The sequence below is a fragment of the Adiantum capillus-veneris genome, chromosome 21, assembly GCF_014529385.1.
Source record: "Adiantum capillus-veneris isolate H3 chromosome 21, ASM1452938v2, whole genome shotgun sequence".
Lineage (NCBI taxonomy): Eukaryota > Viridiplantae > Streptophyta > Polypodiopsida > Polypodiales > Pteridaceae > Adiantum > Adiantum capillus-veneris.
Window position 1 is genome coordinate 3,479,201 of NC_140951.1, and position 21,730 is coordinate 3,500,930.

At 46.3% G+C, this 21,730-nt stretch overlaps 1 protein-coding gene across 1 annotated transcript in view; it reads right to left on the reverse strand.

Annotated features, from left to right (window-relative positions):
* LOC147430469 (insulin-degrading enzyme-like 1, peroxisomal) overlaps positions 1-21,730 on the reverse strand; it is a 211,002-nt gene that overhangs the window by 177,268 nt on the left and 12,004 nt on the right. Inside the window, exon 2 of the mRNA XM_086493095.1 lies at positions 5,725-5,800. Within this exon, the coding sequence (XP_086349221.1) occupies positions 5,725-5,800 (76 nt within the window). The remainder of the gene's footprint in view (positions 1-5,724; positions 5,801-21,730) is intronic.

Consider the following 21,730-nt stretch of genomic DNA (forward strand, 5'->3'; position numbering starts at 1 on the left):
ATATTTTTCCTGATGACTTGCCGAGCACCTTATCTCCTCGTCGACCAGTGGATCATCCAATTGATCTCATTCCTGACAGTGCTCCGCCTACACGAGCTCCATATCGAGTCTCATATTCTGAATCTCAGGAAATTCAGAGACAACTAGCAGAATTATTAGATAAAGGTCATATTAGTCCAAGTAAAAGTCCTTTTGGTGCTCCAATATTGTTGGTTTAAAAAAAAGATGGTTCAATGCGCTTGTGTATTGACTACCGCGCATTAAACAAATTAACAATTAAAAACAAATTTCCTCTTCCACGGACTGATGAACTGTCTGACCAAATTTTGGGTGCTAAAGTATTTTCGAAGATTGACTTAAAGTCTGGTTATCATCAAATCAGAATCAAAGCAAGTGATGAGTATAAAACGGCATTCAGAACAAAATATGGACATTATGAATTTCTGGTAATACCTTTCGGATTAACCAATGCTCCTGCATCATTTATGACCTTAATGAATGAAATTTTTGGTCCATATCTGGATAAATTTGTCATCATCTACTTGGATGACATTCTGGTTTTTAGCAAGGATATTGCAGAACGCAAAGAGCATCTTCGTTTGGTGTTTTTGGTATTACGGACTAATGTGCTTATGTCAACAAGAAAAAAAGCGAATTTTTCAAGGATCGGATCGAGTATCTTGGTCATGTTATCTCAACTGATGGAATAGCAGTTGACCCTCAGAAAATCAAAGTCATTATGGAGTGGCCTCTTCCAACAACAATATCTGATGTTCGTTTATTCTTGGGATTAGCAAATTTCTATCATACCAACGTTTATAGATTTTCAGATATTGTTGCTCCTCTATCGAAGTTGACGAAGTTTGATAAACTTACGTGGTCTTCAGAAGCAGAAAAGTCTTTTAATGATCTCAAACAAGCCTTAACAACTACTCCAGTCATAGCCATTGCGGATCCTACAAAACCATTTCTTGTGATGACAGATGCTTCAGATCGTGCTTTTGGTGGTGTATTAATGCAAAATGACAGGGTTATTGCATTTGATAGCAAGAAGTTTACTACTATACAAATCCGTTATCCAGTCTATGACAAAGAGTTTATAGCCATTGTCCATGCATATCGTACATGGAAACATTACCTTGTGGGAGCTGACTCTGTTGTCAAGACAGATCATCAATCATTGCAGTATATTTTTACACAACCAGTTATGAACCCTCGACAAGGACGTTGGGTGGAATTTTTGGCAAATTTCCACATGGTCATTGAATATGTACCAAGACTTCAGAATTTGGTAGCAAATGCATTTAGTCGAATGCCTCAAGCTACGAATATGGCAATTTCTATAGTTACATTTGATATTCCTGATTGTTTTAAAAATGAATACTTGACTGATCGAGATTTTGCTGAAATTTTTCGAGTGCTTCGAAGAAACACTCCTACACAGGCAGAAATGAACAGGGCTGAAATCGCCAAGGCTAGGGGGAGGTGCTGATGAAGACCAAAAACGCTAGGCTAATGGGAGAGGGAAAATGCCAAGGTTGATGGTGCTCCAGGGGTTCTTGCTGAGAGAGAAGGGGTACCTGCTGCCTGTGCTCCTTGCTCATCTGCCCAAGAATGCTAGCTTTGATTTGCTTATATATTTTCCTAGCAAAATTGCCCTACCTACTTTTGTTGGAAAGTCACTTAAATTAATAAGTGAAAAATGTCAAAAATAGGAAAAATAGCCTAAATGCGCTGGAAAATTCCCCTGATGGAATCTGATGGATTCTGGTGGGAATACTGATGATCATGCTGTGTGCAACCAGAGGATATGCATCTACACTAAGTGATTGGGCATGCACGGTCTACGAATAGACTCACAAAAAGTGCCAGATCACTTCTAATCTAGACTGACTGGACTGACTGAACCCTGATCATGTTGTAGCTTGTCCACGGACACATAGGGTTGGATGTGTCACGTGACACCTGGAGACCCCTTCTCTTCAACCGATCACCCTAGGATCCCCTTCTTTCAGTATTCGACTGGGGTGACACATATTGGTAGCACAGAGAGAGGCTTGTCCTGCTGCAGCACTTCATTGGCAGGAAGAGGGTCTCACAGCTGATTTCTTTTCATCTTTTTGGGAGCGGTTGTGGGACTCCAGACAGTCGAGGCGAGTTACTTTGTTCCAGTGGCTAGTTGCACACAGAGCTACAGCAGTGGAAAGCTGGCTAGTACATAGTGGCTTGTCGGCAGCCTGTGTATCTTACGACCATCCTTCGGAGAGTCAGTGTCACTGTCTGTGGAACTGCCCCATGGCAGAGTAGGTTTGGCTTCAGGTACTTCAACCGATGCCAGCTCTTTCCACAACGCGATAGTACACTTGGGGTGTTGTAGCCTGGTCCACCCTCACGGGCCCTGCGCTCCATTTTGAGCTAGCCTCCACCAACAAGATGATAGTGATCCAGGGGAGTCAATCTACACTTCAACCTGCCATAGAGCTTACCCCCCAGGAGTGGTGCAATGAGAGAGAGGTGTGTTGGGAGCTCGTCTGTGGCCTGACACTCTGGTTCATTCGGCGGGTCCGTTGCTTCCGCATCTTCGAGGCCCTATCCCACTGACAGAGACTTTTCGTGACTTTTGGTTGGAGCTGATTCATACTCTCAAAGGTTAGTTCAAGAGACTTTAGGGCAGCTCCGATCGCATGCAGGAGCGCAAAGAGGCTTTCCTACGACCCTGGTGCCCAGGGCCTTTCTTCATCATGGTCCAGGGTGCGCCCAGATGGCACTAATGGCCACCTGTGTGGCTCTTTCCTCCTCCCATTTTGTGATAAGCCCCATTGTACATATTTTGTTTACTCAATGGGAGAGTCTCCCCATGCTTTTGATGTAGCCCTCTCTAGTAGAGGTGGTTTATAGCCCTATGGGCAGTTTTATTAACTAATGGAAGGATCTTTTTCTTGGAAAAGAAAAAATAGGATCATTAATAACCTTTATGAGGAGTCTTCAACCTATAAATAGGCCCCTATCCTTCTTGTAAATCATCTCTAATCTCTCACATAGCACCCCAACATTATATGCGTGAGTAGGTGTAGTCACCACTTTGTGAGCTTCACACTTGGTGCGAGAGAAGCTTTGATGTTACACATTGCAAGTGAGAGAGTGTGTGAGTCACATCTCAAAACCACTATTGTACATGCTCTTCCATTATCAACAAGTTGAGGTTTTGGTGCTTCAAAAGCGTGTTTTGGCTCCGAATCTTCGTCCTTCCACTTGTGCAACGTGCTTTGGCGAATTCAAGGTAATTTGTAACTTACAAATTTGTCGATTAAGCTTATTGAGAAAGCATATTAGTGCGTTTCATTGCCTAATTCTTATCCATTGTAAGAGGATAATGTGGTGAGAGGTGTTTCACAACCCTAAGACAAGGTGTGTGTGATGCCAATGTTTAACATTCACTAAGCGTTGGTTTAGTTTTATGCAAGCTCCGTGATAGCATCATAACAAACAGCGTCGCTTTGTAAGTTACTAATCAGATATTGCACAAACTCCATTCCTCTCTCTCTCTCTCTCTCTCTCTCTCTCTCTCTCTCTCTCTCTCTCTCTCTCTTTGCTCTACATCATTCTTGCTCCACTTGAAGTATGTCTTTCTATGAGATTGCTTGAGTGTCATTTATTGTGCCTCTTCTTGGTCATGAAAAACCTTTGTTGCCTCCTAGTTTGCATCCATAACTAGGTGGTTCCCCTTTTCTTGTTTGGGTTTGGTTGTGGTTTGTGTTTACCCCAGCCCCAATTGAGCAGCACGGGAGCAGGAGCCTTGAGAAGTGTTTAGAGGTCGCTACTCTTGTTGCCTGCCCCAGACCGCCTCACTACCTCATGCTCTAGTACTGCCAAGGCTTCACTTCCAACTTTTCCGCCATCTCTGGAGACTAAAGTAGGCTTTGACGTCATCGACAAAAATTCAAGGCCTCTTCATCCCTCACTTTGCCCCACACGCTACAGAGCTCTATAAACTCATCATCCTCCTGCATCCCTAAAAGATCGGACACAAGACTTGATTGGTCTTTGTTTTCCTACCCTTCCTTCTTCCGCAACTTTTGATGTCTTATTTTCCTCCTTTATTAGAAATTGTGCGGAAACATGGCCATGTATCCCACACATGTAACATTGCCATGTTTGAACAATTGCAACTTCAACTCTGCTGAAATCTAGGATCTAGTACACCTCTATTTGAAATCTCTATTGATGAACCTCTTCATATTCTTCTCATCTTTCTTCTCGCCCTTGTCCTATGACTTCCATCTTATTGTTCATTCTGTATGTTGAGAGCTATTTGTTTTAGGCAATACCTCTTGACCTCAAGAGGCAACCCCCAACAATACCTCTCTATCTGCTCATCAATCTCGATCATCCGAAAAGAAGCCTCCAGAAGAAAAGCGTCCCAAAACTTTTTGTTGTAAGACTGAAGGGTGTCTTTCTTCTCGAGTCGCAATATCTGCCTCATATGCTAGTATCATTTATAGGAAAACAAATAACTGTTAGAATCCCACCCAAGTCTTTGGTGTCTATTCATGAAGCAACAGGTGTCTATTCATAAAGAAACAGGGTCGACTACTACTATAAAGCACTCCCTTTGAGAAGGAAGATGCTTTTGTGACTTCGAGGCCTAAATGAAGTTGCCCCCCTTTAGAAAGTAGTACCAAACTAGTTGATAAAAGTAAGCGCCTTTTTCTCATCTCGAGGGCTCAATAAAAGCATCAAACTTAACATTCTGAGGCCACCTTTCTGTAATCATTTTGGCCCTCCATCGGAGTCGGCTAATCATCAGCATTAGGTCATAGAAGTGTGTTTCCCTGAATGCCAAAAGTTATGTTGAAAGTTGGCAGCATCCCTCCTCCATACATGCCACCAATCCCACCTCGGTGGAAGCCATGAGGGTATCCCTGCATTGCATGCAATATGCCATACATCCCTGCCATAAAGCCAAGCATCCCATCTCCATGTGGACCAACACTCACACCATGCATAACAAACAGTAAACTCACACATGGCATGCACACCATGGAGCATGAAAAATGCAGGATCGCCATATTACATCAAATCCTCCATCCATGTCCAACTATTTCTCATTATATCAAGATGTATCTACTAGCCATTACATCATGTCAAATAGATGTCCGACACATCAGTGCAAATAGAGACACGATGCTACGGAATCCATCTCACAAACTCAATCACATAGAGACACAATGCTGCTGAATCCATCTCACAGATTCAATCAAATAACAAAAATCAATCCTGCCAAAAGTTATACTAAGCTTATCTTGCCGCGCGGGGGGGGGGGGGGGGGGGGGGGGGGGGGGGGGGGGGGGGGGGGGGGGGGGGGGGGGGGGGGCGGTTAAATAATCCAAAAGGAAATTAAACACTTCATCTTAATTCAAAGACCCTTAGATCTAGTCAAAAGGACCATCTTTTTGCATATCATCAAGAATGAACATAAATAACATAGCACCATAAAACTCTTTTTGCATTTCATCAAGAATAAACATATGTAATACAGCAGCATACAACATATCTATCAGGATGAATTGTAGAAAAGCCCAGATTCGCCTCGAAAGGCAAGTGTAAGGTATAGAGTCATGGTAGTCATTGGATTAATTGAAGATGGCATCTTACACACAAAACATTAACATGTACAGAATAGGAAACGTTGGCCTAACCAAAAACGAATTCCAATGAACTAACCCAGAAAGTGAGCCAAACCCTCCAAACCATCAGGATCACTAAAATAACCTGTGCACACATTCATGGAAGCTGCAGCCTGCAAAGAAAGGGAAAACTTTGAGCATGCAATGAGACTGTCCAACAATGGTTTACTTGTAGTCAACTCGAGAAATGCACACAGATAGCATGCAGCATTTAGTGTAATAATGATTTAAGAAGAGTGCACGCTACGTAATTTTGTAATGCTTTCCTACAGCACAAATTTAGTGAAATTAGAAACACCCTTTTTAACAATGCGAGTGCATTTGCTTCATTATGCTTCTCACTTCCCAAGTGAGTGCCTTTTTCTTCATCATGCATCTTCCTTCACAGCTGATAGCTCTCTCTCTCTCTCTCTCTCTCTCTCTCTCTCTCTCTCTCTCTCTCTCTCTCTCTCTCTCTCTCTCTCTCTCTCTCTCTCTCTCTCTCTCCTACAAAGATGGCCGGGTTGTGATTGTAGAGCGGCGCTCCACATGACGGTGCGAGACCCGTGGGACTACCCTCAAAGTTGCCACGTGGAATTGTAATGGATCTATGCCACTTGATGTGGGCGCCTTTGAGGATAGTTTCAGGGGAAGAGACATCGTCTTCTACTCTGAGACACATCAGGCCCATGGGCAATCATCTATGCCTCACATTAGTGGATATAGATGGAAGACTGCCTATAGACAGGAGACACGATCAGAGCGCAGAGGGTGGGGATCAGGAGGAGTGGCAGTGTTATTCAGGGAGGAGTTGCAGCCATTGATACATATAGCCCACAGAGATGAGCAAGCTAGGTACATGTGGGTGAGACTGAGAGCAGAGACAGACAGATATCTTTACATTGCTATTTGCTACTTTCCCCCGAGCACGTCAATGTATGCACCACCCAGAGGACAGTCCCCTTTCTCTATTTTGGATAATGACATATGGGAGTTCTCTAGAGATGGTGACATCATCATTCTAGGGGATTTCAATGCTAGGACTGCCCATCATCAGACAATATTTTATGATACTTCTGAGGAGATGCTGAGAGAGCTGGATGCTGCAGAGACAGGCCTATCCAGACTATCACAAGATGGAGAACACACTGAGTATGGACGACACTTGATAGACATGGGGACTGCACATGGATTGGCCATCTTGAATGGCCTACAGAGATTTCCCGCCTCAGAGGGTTTTACATGCTTTCCACACAGACATGGAGCCAGCACAGTGGATTATGTCATGGCACAGCCGAGCCTCATCTCTAGTATCCAGGATCTCACAGTTGGACCCAGACCTGTTGGTGTGGCAGTGGATCATGCTCTTGTGTCAATGACCATCTCTTTTCAGTTTAGTGTAGCACACAGGCTACGGACAGCAGCCCCTACTCGCTGCACCTTCACGCGGGAGACAGACTCTGTATACATAGATGGGATCTACAGACGCCTATGCACAGAGAAGCCAGGGCGACCTCTGGAGGAGCTTACTACTATATTGACACAGACACTACATGATACAGCAGCAGAGGCATACCCACATACCCAGCCTAAGCAGAGACGCCGTTCGGGGAGCATGCCCCAGAACAGTTGGTATGATGAGGAATGTCGGGACACTAGAGCTAGACTTCAGAGGGAGGTGCTTTTGGGGGACATCACTCACAGACAGTCACAGATTGACTTCCGACGCCTAGTGCAGCGGAAGAAGAGGGCATTTTTGGCTCGGCTAGAGCGGGATCTATATCAATTGTTCTTGAGTCAGGACTCACGTGAGGCATGGCGGCTCTTTCAGGAGCACTCTCCCCCCCCCCCCCCCCCCCCCCCCCCCCGGCCATCACTTCTACAGAGGACTGGGGCCAGTACGCATCATCTCTGTACACACTTCCTGAGCAGCCCCCCCTTCCCGACCCTCCCGATCCATGCCCACACACATGTGCTTTTTTCACCGCGGAGATGGTGAGGAAGGCCATTGACAGGATGAGGACTGGGAGAGCATAAGATCATCATGGTTTAGTAGCTGAGCATTTCACGCATGCCAGAGATCTACTAGCAGAGCTTCTAGCAGTGATGTTTAACCGTGCCATGTGTGAGGGCTTGCCTGATACTTGGAGCCTATCTACTATTGTACCTATCTTCAAGTTGGGAGACCCTATGGAGCCTGGGAATTATCGTACTATCATGATTGGACACACATTGGCACGGTTGTACGCATCTATTCTTGAGCAGTAGCTGAGTAGATGGGTAGAGAGGGAGGGGATACGCGTAGCCGGGCAGGCAGGGTTCAGAAGGGGTTTTTCTACTCTTGACCATATGTTGACACTCAGAGCCATCATTGAGGAGGGCAGATCGCGTGGGAGACGGATCTATTGTAGCTTTGTGGATTTCCGCAAAGCATTTAACACAGTGCCCAGAGTTAGATTGATGCGCAGAATACAGCAGATGGGAGTACCCACAAAGCTCATTTGGGGGGTCATGGCATTATACAGGTCAATAGTAGGGCATGTACGCACCCTAGAGGGTCTATCCACACCGGTTTACTCCACTATTGGGGTGAAGCAAGGCTGCCCGCTCTCTCCTACTCTATTTGGTATGTATGCGGATGAGGTTTCTGACTACATTGAGAGAGATGGTGATATATTGTTATATGCTGATGATATTGTGTTGATCTCCGACTCTCCGGAGGGGATACAACGTCACTTGGATGCTTTGAATAGGTTTGCTCAGGAAAGTGGTTTGTCCGTCAACCTTGGTAAAACCAAGGTCATGGTATTTAATACCACCCCACAATGGATCAGGAGGTCAGCGCCAGCATTCACATACGGCCAGGAGACTGTGGAGTATACAGATGCATACGCTTACCTTGGAGTGGTTTTTAGTGGGCCAGCATTTTCATTGAGGAGGGCAGCAGAGACTACACTTACCAGAGCCCATGCAGCATTGGGTAGATTGGAAAGGATGTGTTCACAGGTTCAGTTTCAGGAGCCTAGGACGAAGCTCTGGCTCTTTGACACTCTGGTGGCTTCTGCATTGCTTTATGGAGCTGAGATCTGGGGACCTTCATTAGATCATCACGGGAGGACAGGCCGCAGTGATGGATGGGGGGACATGGAGAAGCCTCTGGTCTCTATGACCTCGCGGCTCATTAGAGCCAAGGCCTCAGTACCACGTGCTATTGTTCGAGCAGAGCTAGCTGCCCCCCCACTAGTGGTTGAGGCGCTCACCAGATCGGTCTCCTTCATACACCGCATGTGCGAACTTCGCAGAGACAGATATGCCCGCCTTGCACTTGAGTCCTCTCGACAGTTAGCCATGCAGGGAGATACAGCATGCTGGTATGGGGAGATGGCATCATGGTTTCAGGCGCATGGGTTCAGCATAGACAGATTGCCTCCCTTACAGCATGCTGGTATGGGGAGATGGCATCATGGTTTCAGGCGCATGGGTTCAGCATAGACAGATTGCCTCCCTTGCAGTACTCACTGGATGCACCCTCTCTGACTCTTACACAGTCCGAGATCACCAGGCTCATCCGCCAGGACTTGACTCAGCTAGACACCAGGACATGGATACAGCCAGCACAGGAGCTGGGCACGAAGATGGCTTTCTACAGAGAGCATCTCCTCCAGCTTACGGTTGATGGTTTTGTGACGAGGCCCCGATACATGGACACCCACTTGTCTCATGGGATACAATGTGCTATCAGCCAGATACGTACATCTTCACACTAGCTGCGGATCGAGACTGGGAGATACAGCGGAGTACCAGCAAAGGCCAGGACATGCCCCCTGTGTGACATCGAGCCTGACACAGAGTTGCAGTACACATGCCACTGCCCCGTCTACTATGAGATACGAGGCTGCTTCCATTGCTTGTTCAGAGAGGGCTTTGGACCATTCTCCAGAGTCATGCAGTACGAGGATCAGAGATGCTTGGGTTTGTTTTTGCTCAAGCTACGCAGACACAGAGAGAGCCTGATGAGAGGAGAGGCTAGCCAGTCCCAGAGACAGATCACAGATTTCTTTAGAGTTGCCACTAGACACCCGGAGGAGTTACTATCACAGCAGAGCTCGTCGTCTCACACCAGAGGCACACTGATCGACCGAGCGACTGAGCTGGGAAAATCCAGACGCCCACGACTACGGAGGACTACACAGCATCGACGGAGGCTACATCAGAGGATTCGGATCACTTTGGCTCGACATGCACAACGCCCGGTCAGACTTCTGACCATGGAGGAGATTGATGAGATCCACCAGCGACCGATGCTGGATCTCTTGTGATCTAGTATCCCAGCTAGTTGTTGTTCACACCTAGTAGTTTAGGATTCCATAGTATTTTATTATGACATTTGTCATTTCATTTCATTTTTGTCATTGTTGTCATCTTGTTACTCTGACTCTGACTTTGTATCAGATCCACCACATTGTAACTTTCTGGTCTCATAGGTCACTTTGGCCTTTTGAAGACGTTAATATAACATTTCATTTCATCTCTCTCTCTCTCTCTCTCTCTCTCTCTCTCTCTCTCTCTCTCTCTCTCTCTCAACGCCCGGTCAGACTACTGACCATGGAGGAGATGATGAGATCCACCAGCGACCGATGCTGGATCTCTTGTGATCTAGTATCCCAGCTAGTTGCTGTTCACACCTAGTAGTTTAGGATTCCATAGTATTTTATTATGACATTTGTCATTTCATTTCATTTTTGTCATTGTTGTCATCTTGTTACTCTGACTCTGACTTTGTATCAGATCCACCACATTGTAACTTTCTGGTCTCATAGGTCACTTTGGCCTTTTGAAGACGTTAATATAACATTTCATTTCATCTCTCTCTCTCTCTCTCTCTCTCTCTCTCTCTCTCTCTCTCTCTCTCTCTCTCTCTCTCTCTCTCTCTCATAGGTCACTTTGGCCTTTTGAAGACGTTAATATAACATTTCATTTCATTTCATCATCTCTCTCTCTCTCTCTCTCTCTCTCTCTCTCTCTCTCTCTCTCTCTCTCTCTCTCATAGGTCACTTTGGCCTTTTGAAGACGTTAATATAACATTTCATTTCATTTCATCTCTCTCTCTCTCTCTCTCTCTCTCTCTCTCTCTCTCTCTCTCTCTCTCTCTCTCTCTCTCTCTCTCTCTCTCTCTCTCTCTCTCTCTCTCTCTCTCAGAAGAGCCAACGGAGCACTCATTACAGCAAATCTCAGAGCCTACTCATACTAGAGGTACAATGCTTGATCGAACTACGGAGCTTCGCAGATCCAGACGTCCACGACCTCGGGGGGTCTCCCACTACCGACGAAGGCTGCAACAGAAGATACAATCACTCTAGCTCGACATGCAAGACGCCCAACCAGAGTACTGACCATGGAGGAGGTCGATGAGATCCGACAGCGACCGATGAAAGATTTCATATGAACCCACCAAACCCCCCCCACCCCCCCCTCCCCCAATTTCCTTTCTCCTTATTGTTTTAGTGTTAGTTCTTTGTAACTTTGTAATTTCCGTACTCAAACATTGTATCAAATTCACCAATTGTAACTTTTTGGTCTCATAGGTCAATTTGGCCTTTTGAAGACGTTAATATAACATTTCATCTCTCTCTCTCTCTCTCTCTCTCTCTCTCTCTCTCTCTCTCTCTCTCTCTCTCTCTCTCTCTCAGGGACCACACTCAAAGTAGCTACTTGGAATTGTAATGGATCTCTACGCCTTGATGTGGGTGCTTTTGAGGATAGTTTCACTGAGAGGATATCATCTTCTATTCTGAGACACATCGCGCAGTCTATGCCACATGTCAGCGGATACAAATGGGAGACAGCTTGCAGATAGGAAACTCGATCAGAGCACAAAGGACGAGGCTCAGGGGAGTGGCAGTCTTATTCAAGGAGGAGTTGCAGCCATTGATACATATAGCCTGCACGGATTAGCAGGCTAGGTACATATGGGTGAGACTGAGGGGAGAGACAGGCAAATACCTCTACATTGCTATTTGCTACTTTCCTCCGAGTACGTCAGTATATGCACCACCTAGAGGACAGTCCCCCTTTTCTATTCTGGATGATGACATATGGGAGTTCTCTAGGGATGGTGACATCATCATCCTGGGGACTTCAATGCTAGGACTGCCCATCACCAAAGAGTATTTTATGATACTTCAGAGGAGATGTTGAGGGAGCTGGATGTTGCAGAGAAGGGCCTATCTAGAATATCACAAGATGTAGAGCGTACTGAGTATGGACGGCACTTGATAGATATGGGGATTGCACATGGATTGGCCATTTTGAATGGCCTACAGAGATTTCCTGGTCCGGGAAGTTTAACATGCTTTCCACACAGACATGGAACCAGCACAGTGGATTATGTCATGGCACAGCCAAGCTTTATCTCTAGTATCCAGGACCTCACGGTTGGACCTAGACCTGTTGGTGTGGCAGTAGATCATGCCCTTGTGTCGATGACCATCTCTTTCCAGTTTAGAGTAGCACACATATCACAGATAGCAGCCCCTACTCGCTACACTTTACATGGGAGACGGACTCTGTCTACATAGATGGGATCTATAGACGCATGTGCACTGAGCAGCCAAGGCGACCTCTGACGACGCTTACTACTATACTGACACAAACATTGCATGATGCAGCAACAGAGGCATACCCACACACCCAGCCTCAGCAGAGACGACGTTCTCGAAGCATGCCCCAAAACGGTTGGTATGATGAAGAGTGCCACGAGACGAGAGCCCGGCTTCAGAGAAAGGTGCTCTTGGGGGACATCACTCATAGACAGTTACAGTTTGCCTTCCGACGCCTAGTACGGCGGAAGAAGAGGACATTTTTGGCTCAACTAGAGCAGGATCTATCTCAACTATTCTTGAGCCGGGACTCAAGTGAGGCATGGCGACTGTTTCATGAGCACTCCTGCCATTATTTCTACTGTAAGGTGGAGCAGAAGTGAATGTTGAACTTTGCTCAAGATGAGTGCTCCGAACTGTGCTCAAGGGTTCCTTTTACTTACGAAAGGGAGAGCCTTCCGTTCCTTTAGTGAGAGAGTGCAATGGACACAAACAAAGTGGTGAACACTGTGAATGAAGGTACTGAGACTGAGAGATAGAGAGTGTTAGGTGCAGCGGAATGAATGTTGTATTTTCTCAATATTAGTGATCTTTATTTGCTCAAGGTTCCTTTTAGTTCTTAGGGAAGGAGAGAGCCTTCCGTCTTTATGGAGAGTGCTATGATCACGAACAAAGTGAGTGGATATTGTGCGTGCAAGTGAATGAGACTGAGAGAAGAAGAGAGAAGAGATACAACACCCGAGAGGTTGTAAAACCCTCCTCCGAAGGCCCCACTTTCGTCGGCGAGAGTAGTCTACTTTGATTGCACAAAGGTGTACAATGCGTATGCAATGGACTGATGCAATGGGACTATGCCGATGACGACGACAGGGATGACGACGACTTAGGCTGAAATCTGTGATCTTCTATGGCTGAGTTCGGGGTTGTCGGTGGCTGGAAATGGCTGTTTTCTTGCTGTTTCATGGCTGAAAATGACTGATTTGTCGGGGGTCCTACTGATGGTAAAACGTTGAAGTCTTATACCTACTAGGCTGGGTTTTAGGGCAGATTTGCACCTGCTGAAAACGCTGCAAGGGCTGATGTATCAGGCTGGAAAAACGCTGGTTATGTAGGCATATCCATGCTGAAAACGCTGGTGTGAAAGGGGTCCTAAAGCTGAGCAAAAACGCTGGATGGAAATGCTGCAGATCTGATGCGGTTTGGGCTGAAATTCACTAACGCTGGGGCTGCCTTTTCTCTTGCCAAAACGCTAGCTGTGGAGACCAAAAACGCTAGCAAATCTGAGATGTTTCTGATGTCAAAACGCTGAGCAGAGATGCTTGAGGGCGATAGGCTGATGTGGGGAAACACCAAGGTGATGGCTCTGCTGCTAGAGAAGGAAAACACTAGGGAGATGTGGGGGTATGGCGAGGTTGGGAGTCCAAAGACGCCAAGGTGCTGAGATCGATTCATCCTGAATGATCGAATCGTCCTGTGGGGGTTCTTTGGACCGCGACTCGAAAGCCAAGATCGGATCTTCGTGATTGATCGAATCTACAACGAGGTTAGCTTCGCTCGGAAAAGCATCCACTAACACATCATCCTTGTGAACAATCACATCATCTTCATGCAAATCATCATGTTTGTCTTTATCATCCAAATCATCATGCAAATCATTATCCTTCAAATCATCGTGCTTCTCATAATCATGCAAATCCTGTGTGTCATGCTGTGGAGAAAAAGAGATTGAGAGAATCTCCTTATCCCGAATCCTTTCAACCTTGTCCTGTATATTAGCAATGAGAGATGGAGAAGGAGCAATGTCCTCTCCATGAATGATAATAGGAGAATCACTGTCGGCATTGAGAGTTATAGTGTTAGTCGCAAATTTCATGAGAGCGTCATTATCACGAAACCATCGAATGCCCAAAATCATATCACATCCTGAGAGAGGAGAAACAACAAATATTCTAGTGAAGGCAGTCTGTTGAATTGCAAACAACACATCAAGGCACTCCTCTGTGATGAGAGCGTCCATACCAGGACGAAAGCCAGAGACCTCGATAGGAGATCTCGGACTAACTTCGAAGCGGGATCTCTCAACAAGAGAGGAACTGATCACATCATGCATACTACCAGGGTCAAACAATATGACAAAACGGTGCCCGACGTACGACCATAACATTTAATGAAAGAATCATCAATGGGAGGGTCCTGAGAAAATTTGGGCACAATCGTGTTATCATTCATTGCATTGACAGATGTAGTGGGTACTGTGGGTTCTTTAGATTCATTCGATTCAAGCTTAGGACATGTTCTTTTTATGTGACCCTTAATGTGACAATGAAAACAACGACCTTCCTTAGAATAAGTGCTTTGTTCTTCCGACCTGATGTATCCTCCTACAATTCCTTGTGCTACCTTTTCATCCGGAGTAAGCTTAGGTTTAGCACTTGTGTTAGCCAAACCCTTAGATTCATTGGAAGAAATCTTTGATGAGAGACTGTTGGAAGATTTGTTAGAAGAGTTATCATTCTTACCGTTCTAAGGGTTCTAAGAAGTCTGCGAGGTACTTGTGGAAGTCTTGTTCTCCTTAGGCTTTCCCTTGTTGTGCTTCATCTCCTGTGCGAGAGCAATCGCTACCGCCTTGTTGAGATCGATTGGATCGAGTACCTCGACATCATACTTGATATACTCGTCCAATCCGTAAAGAAATGCCTCCTTGCGCTTCGCATCCGATTTGCGTAATTGAGTACCTAGCTGCAAAACACGATTAGAAAAAGACATAACCGGCATACCATTTTGCTTGAGAGCGCGCCAATCGTCCTTCAATCATGCAAGGTACTGAGGTGGCATAAACCGCGCCTTGAGCTTGTCTTGGAAATCAGCCCAACTAAAAGAGAGGGGCATGAAATCATCGGCTGCCTCTAGGTGTACGGCTAGCTGTGCCTCTTGCCATGCTTGGTACCAATTAATGGCATCACCGGCAAGGTACATAGCAGCCGTCAAAACTTTGCTATTACCTGTTTTCTTAGTTGTCGCAAAATAAGCATTAAATTGATGCAACCAAGAATGAATAACAGTACCATCCATCTTACCGTCATACTTACTGAAACTTAACTTTTCTGTGACTGGATGGTTGGTATCCGCGTCGTGGCTTGCGCCACTTGACGAACTCCCACGATCTTTGGGTGGTTCAGTCTTCGCGGCTAGGACTTGGGCAAGCAATTCTTGAGTGCGTAGCTCTCGTCGAGCTTCACGCTCGGCCTCCAAAGCCAATCTATGAGCGGCACGATCGGCCTCCAATGCCGCGTTTCTTGCTGCCGCTTCCTCCTTCCTTAGTTCTTTTCTTTCTTTTCTTGCGTCACGCTCGTGTTCTAAAGCAAGGCGTTTGTCTTTCTGTCTATCCATCATGGCCATCATCTGCTTGACCATTGCCTCCATAGAGTCTGGTGCACTTGGTGGCGTAGATGGCGAAGGGGGAGGGTTGAAGAAATCATCTCCCGGTGGGGACGAGTCTTTGTCGCCTCTCTCCTGCTCATCACCTGTATGCGAAGTATCCATTCCGCTTCGGGTGACGACCATGCACTATGATCTTGGGTTCTTAAGCTCGCGAGGAACTTGGGTCTTGAGGGTCTTGAGGGTCTTGAGGTCCTTGATTAGTGAGAATCTTGGGTTCGTGATTCGTGAGAATCTTGGGTTCTTGAGGGTCTTGGGTTCTTGAGGTTCTTAAGGGTTTCTTTCGCTTGCAAATCGCGTTGGAGAAGGATCTTCTCTTCACCCGAGTTCTACCCTTTTCTGCGGGCGCATCCCTTGGCGGCCTTGCGCTCACACCAAGGTTGCTTTTTCCCACCTCACGTCGATTGGCCGGCCGCTAAGTGCACGGTCCGCTCTCAATGAGTGAAAAGAGACACAAGGGGAGGCTGGACAAGCCCTTCTTTCTTGGGATTCCTGTTTCTCTTCAACAAAACACGATTAGAAATCGACACGCCCAAGCGAACTTGGGTTCGTGCGACCGCAACAAGCCAAAAAAAATTCTTGTGGTTCTTTCCTTGAGTAATGCAGAACACTTCCAAAGCTCTGATACCAATGTTAGGTGCAGCAGAATGAATGTTGTATTTTCTCAAGATTAGTGATCTTTATTTGCTCAAGGTTCCTTTTAGCTCTTAGGGAAGGAGAGAGCCTTCCGTCTTTATGGAGAGTGCTATGATCACGAACAAAGTGAGTGGATAATGTGCGTGCAAGTGAATGAGACTGAGAGAAGAAGAGAGAAGAGATACGACACCCGAGAGGTTGTAAAACCCTCCTCCGAAGGCCCCACTCTCGTCGGCGAGAGTAGTCTACTTTGATTGCACAAAGGTGTACAATGCGTATGCAATGGACTGATGCAATGGGACTATGCCGATGACGACGACAGGGATGACGACGACTTAGGCTGAAATCTGTGATCTTCTATGGCTGAGTTCGGGGTTGTCGGTGGCTGGAAATGGCTGTTTTCTTGCTGTTTCATGGCTGAAAATGACTGATTTGTCGAGGGTCCTACTGATGGTAAAACGTTGAAGTCTTATACCTACTAGGCTGTGTTTTAGGGCAGATTTGCACCTGCTGAAAACGCTGCAAGGGCTGATGTATCAGGCTGGAAAAACGCTGGTTATGCAGGCATATCCATGCTGACAATGCTGGTGTGAAAGGGGTCCTAAAGCTGAGCAAAAACGCTGGATGGAAATGCTGCAGATCTGATGCGGTTTGGGCTGAAATTCACTAACGCTGGGGCTGCCTTTTCTCTTGCCAAAACGCTAGCTGTGGAGACCAAAAACGCTAGCAAATCTGAGATGTTTCTGATGTCAAAACGCTGAGCAGAGATGCTTGAGGGCGATAGGCTGATGTGGGGAAACACCAAGGTGATGGCTCTGCTGCTAGAGAAGGAAAACGCTAGGGAGATGTGGGGGTATGGCGAGGTTGGGAGTCCAAAGACGCCAAGGTGCTGAGATACTGCTGAGAAGTTGCATGTTGAGCGGGAAGCTCCTGCTGCCTCTTCTGCCAAAAAGTGCTAACTTGGGTTTGCTTATATATTAACTTAGCAAAATTGCCCTACCTACTTTTGTTGGAAAATCACTTAAACATAATAAGTGAAAATAACCAATAAATAGGAAAATAGGCTAGATGCACTGGAAAATTCCCCTAACTGATGCTAATGGATTCTGATGGGAATTCCGATGATCATGCTGTGTGCAACCGGAGGATATGCATCTATGCTAAGTGACTGGGCATGCACGGTCTACGAATAGATTCACAAAAGTGCCAGATCACTGCTAATCTAGACTGACTGAACTGACGGGAACCCTGCTATGGTGTAGCTTGTCCACGGACACATAGGGTTGGGATGTGTCACGTGACAGAGAGAGAAGAATACGACACCAGAATGTTGTCAAACCCTCCTCCGAAGGCCTCACTCTCTATGGCGAGAGCGGTCTACTTATGATTGCACAGATTTCTACAATGCTTGGACTTGCCGACGATGTCGACGACGATAAGGACAACAACGAGACGGGCTGAAATCTGAAAACGCTAATGGCTGAAATCTGCAAATCTTTATCTGCTGAATTCTGACTCTATGTCGGTGACGATGTCAATGGCGACGATGCGGCGACGACGCGTTGAAAACACAGATGCTGAAATCTGCGTTTTCCGGGCTGAATCTGCAAACTTCGCGGGATTTGACCGTGCGGCGAGGATATGCTGCGGGAAGGTGAGATCTGCGAGGTTTGGGGGTTCTACTGCGGAAACTGACTGCTGAAAACTGGAAATGCTGATCTACTTGTTGATCTTGTCGCAATGGAACTGCAAAACGCTAAAAGCTGAATTGCAATCCAAAAACGCTAGGTTCAATTCTGCAACCTGCGAGATGGAAATCTACTAACGCTGCGAATCTGTTGTCTTCTGGGGTCGCCGGGGCTCATCTGCTGTGCAAAACGCCAGGGCTGATCTGTCTTGCAAAAACACTAGCTTCTCAGTTGGGCTGAAAAGGCTAGGTCAGTTGCGGGGGTTGATCTTGCAGAGAAGTTGCCTATTGAGCAAGTGCTCCTGCTGCCTCTTCTGCCAGAAAGTACTAGCGCTAGCTTTCTATATATACAAACTTAGCAAAATTGCCCTACCTAGTGTCCATCAAAAGTCACTTAAAAATGGTAAGTCAAAAATGTCAAAAATAGGGAAAATAGGTCTATGCACTGTGAAAATTCTCCTAATGGGTTCTTATGGAAATTTGATGAGCATGTTGTATGCAACCAGAGGATACGCATCTAATCTAAGTGTCTGGACATGCACGGTCTGCGAACAAACTCACAAAAGTATCAGATCACTTCCTATTCTAGACTGACTTGACTCAATTGAACCCTGGTCATGTTGTAGCTTGTCCATGGACACATAGGGTTGGATGTGTCATGTGACATCCCCTCCTTTTCAAAGTGAGGTACTGGTACCGAACTGTATGGCGTCGAGGGAGATCGCCAACAACTGCCGAATCCTGGAAAGGACTCATCGCCAGCCCACTTTGATGTGTGGGTCGTGCGATACTTGAACTTCATAAAGGTTTGCAATGCTTGCTTCTTTGGGTCGCACCGGAAGTGACACAAAGTCTTTTGTGGCTCCTTCAATGCTTCAACTTCGTCGAGAGTCATGCGTCTACCTTCTTTAAGAATCTCCGAGGGTGAAAATTCCTAAAACCACTTCCAACACAAAAACATGAACATACTCATTCCATGTAAAGTGACTGAAAAAATACTATTCCTTCGAACAAACTGTGCATGCGATGCAAATGAACAAAGTCACGGAGCGCCAAACCGTTCATCAAACACACGCAAACAATGGCGTCGAATCTCGACTTTTTGATCTAAATCAATCAACTCTGGCATATCACAATGGAAATGCCTATGCTTTATCCTCGCCAGATACGCATATCTTCACACCAGCTTCGGATCGAGACTGGTAGATACCGCGGAGTAGCAGCAGAGGCCGGGACATGACCCCTATGTCACATGGAGCCTGAGACAGAGTTGCACTACACATGCCACTGCCCAGTTTACTATGAGATACGAGCCCGCTTTCACTGCCTAGTCAGAGAGGGCTTTGGACCACTCTCTAGAGTCATGGGATATGAGGACCAGAGATGTCTGGGTCTGTTTTTGCTCAAGCTGCGCAGACACAGACAGAGAGAGCCTGATGAGAGGAGAGGCTAGCCAGTCTCAAAGACAGATCACAGACTTCTTTAGAGTGGACATTTGGCAGCCAGAGGAGCAGCTACCACAGCAGAGCTCATATTCTCCTCACACCAGAGGCACATTGATCAATTGAGCGACCGAGCTAGGGAGATATAGACGTCCACGACTACGGAGGACTACACAGCATCGATAGAGGCTGCATCAAAGGATTCGGATCACTTTGGGCCGACATGCACGATGCCCAGTCACACTATTGACCATGGAGGAGATTGATGAGATCCGCCAACGACCGATGATGGATCTCTTATGATTTAACCCTTTTGAGAATTGTACACCCTGCTCATCTTGTATCAACTCTCACCCATTACATTTCCACACGCACACCCACATTGTGTTGTATTAGCCCCCAGTCACTACTTTCACCCCCCTACTCATATCCTGCACAGTTCCAGCTCGCTGCTATCTAGCAGTTAAGATTTTAATTTTTTCATTTTATTTTTGCACCAAGACATTGTATTAGATCCACTAAGATTGTATCAGTTTGGTCTTATAGGTCATTTTGGCCTTCTGAAGATTTATAATATAACATTTCATTCATCTCTCTCTCTCTCTCTCTCTCTCTCTCTCTCTCTCTCTCTCTCTCTCTCTCTCTCTCTCTCTCTCTCTCTCTCTCTCTCTCTCTCTCGCTCTCTCTCTCTCTCTCGGGGAGGAAAGGTGTTGTATTCTATGTGCATAAGAGACCTCTGGAGATGCTCAGAGGCCTATCACCCGTTGGCAGTACAAAAGTAGGCTAACAATTTGTAGACTGTCTAAACATCAAGGTGGTTTGCATGATGAATGTAAAAGGAACCATTGTGGGGATGCATAATGCCACGTGATGTGGGCATGATCCCGACGAAAAATAACTCATGATTTTGCCCATGTGTGAAGAAAGACGCAACAACGCTGCTCCGCTGCCCTGAACAAGCCGGTCAAAGAATCCCACCAGCTGCGACTATCCAAATAGCTGTCAAAACAGTGGACGTAGTCGAGCTTTCCACATGGTCCATAGCGTGATGCTGCATATTGTGGTGAAACTGCATTTCGCTGGCACGAATCCAACTCGTGACCTACATCTTGGATCATCTCTAGAGCGCCTGGTCTATATCGTAAGGGAGTAAGCAAGAAGACCGGATCTACCGGCAAGCCCTAAACATAGTTACCCGGAATGGGAAATTGGAACGAGGAACGCGGAACGGCAACATGCATGAAATGCAATTCCCTGTTTCAGATACTCACGTTTGAAACACGGAACAGGGATCTGAAACGGGAAATTGGGACGAGCACGGGGAACAAAGACCTGAAAATGGCCATTCCCTGTCTCCGAAAATTGTAAAAGACATGCAACTAGTCCCCCACGTCACAAACCCATCATAGATACCCACTCTAATCAACAAACAACAAACTGCCATCGACACTCATTGCGCATACGGCCAAACCCGAAAACAGTGCCTCAAGGACTCAGGCTCCAAATTGCATCTCTGACAAGTCGGATCATGACCAGTGACTGCCAACCAAGTGCCTATAGGCAATCCAGCATGTACTATCATCCACATGAAAAAAAAAAAAAAAACTTGCGGCTGATCCGGAGGGTCCGGATGCATGATCAAAATTGTCGTTGGAAAGCTGGTAGGATGCGTTGATCCTACCACACCCTCTCTCCTCCCAAGGAAGACAGAGTACTCAAAAAAGGATAGAGGGGCCCCATCATCGCTCAATGAAGGCCACTGCCACTCATTGGGATCCCACTCCAACTAACCACAGTCTCCAAAGTGGTGCCTTCTCGATAATGAAATCAGGGTCAACACATGACCTCCTCTGGAAAGAGCCTATCACTCTAACAGGCTGCCATTGGGCAGTCAACTACTGATCAAGTAAAACCTCACCCTGAAACTCCAATCTCATGTGACATCCATGATGGCCAGCCTCCGCAATGCTGAAGACGACAGTCCCCTGTTGAGCAACAATCAAAGTGAGGATTGCAGTACACCCACCATCTGTCATGAGAAGGTAAAAGAGTCTATCCCCCGATGAGGCCGTGCCAATCGGGTAGAATAGCCTCATCAATCTCTCTCTCTCTCTCTCTCTCTCTCTCTCTCTCTCTCTCTCTCTCTCTCTCTCTCTCTCTCTCTCTCTCTCTCTCTCTCTCTCTCTCTCTCTCTCTCTCTCTCTGTAGATGCAGAGTGAGGAGCACTTTGTATGTAGATGCAGAGCATACACTGAGATCAGA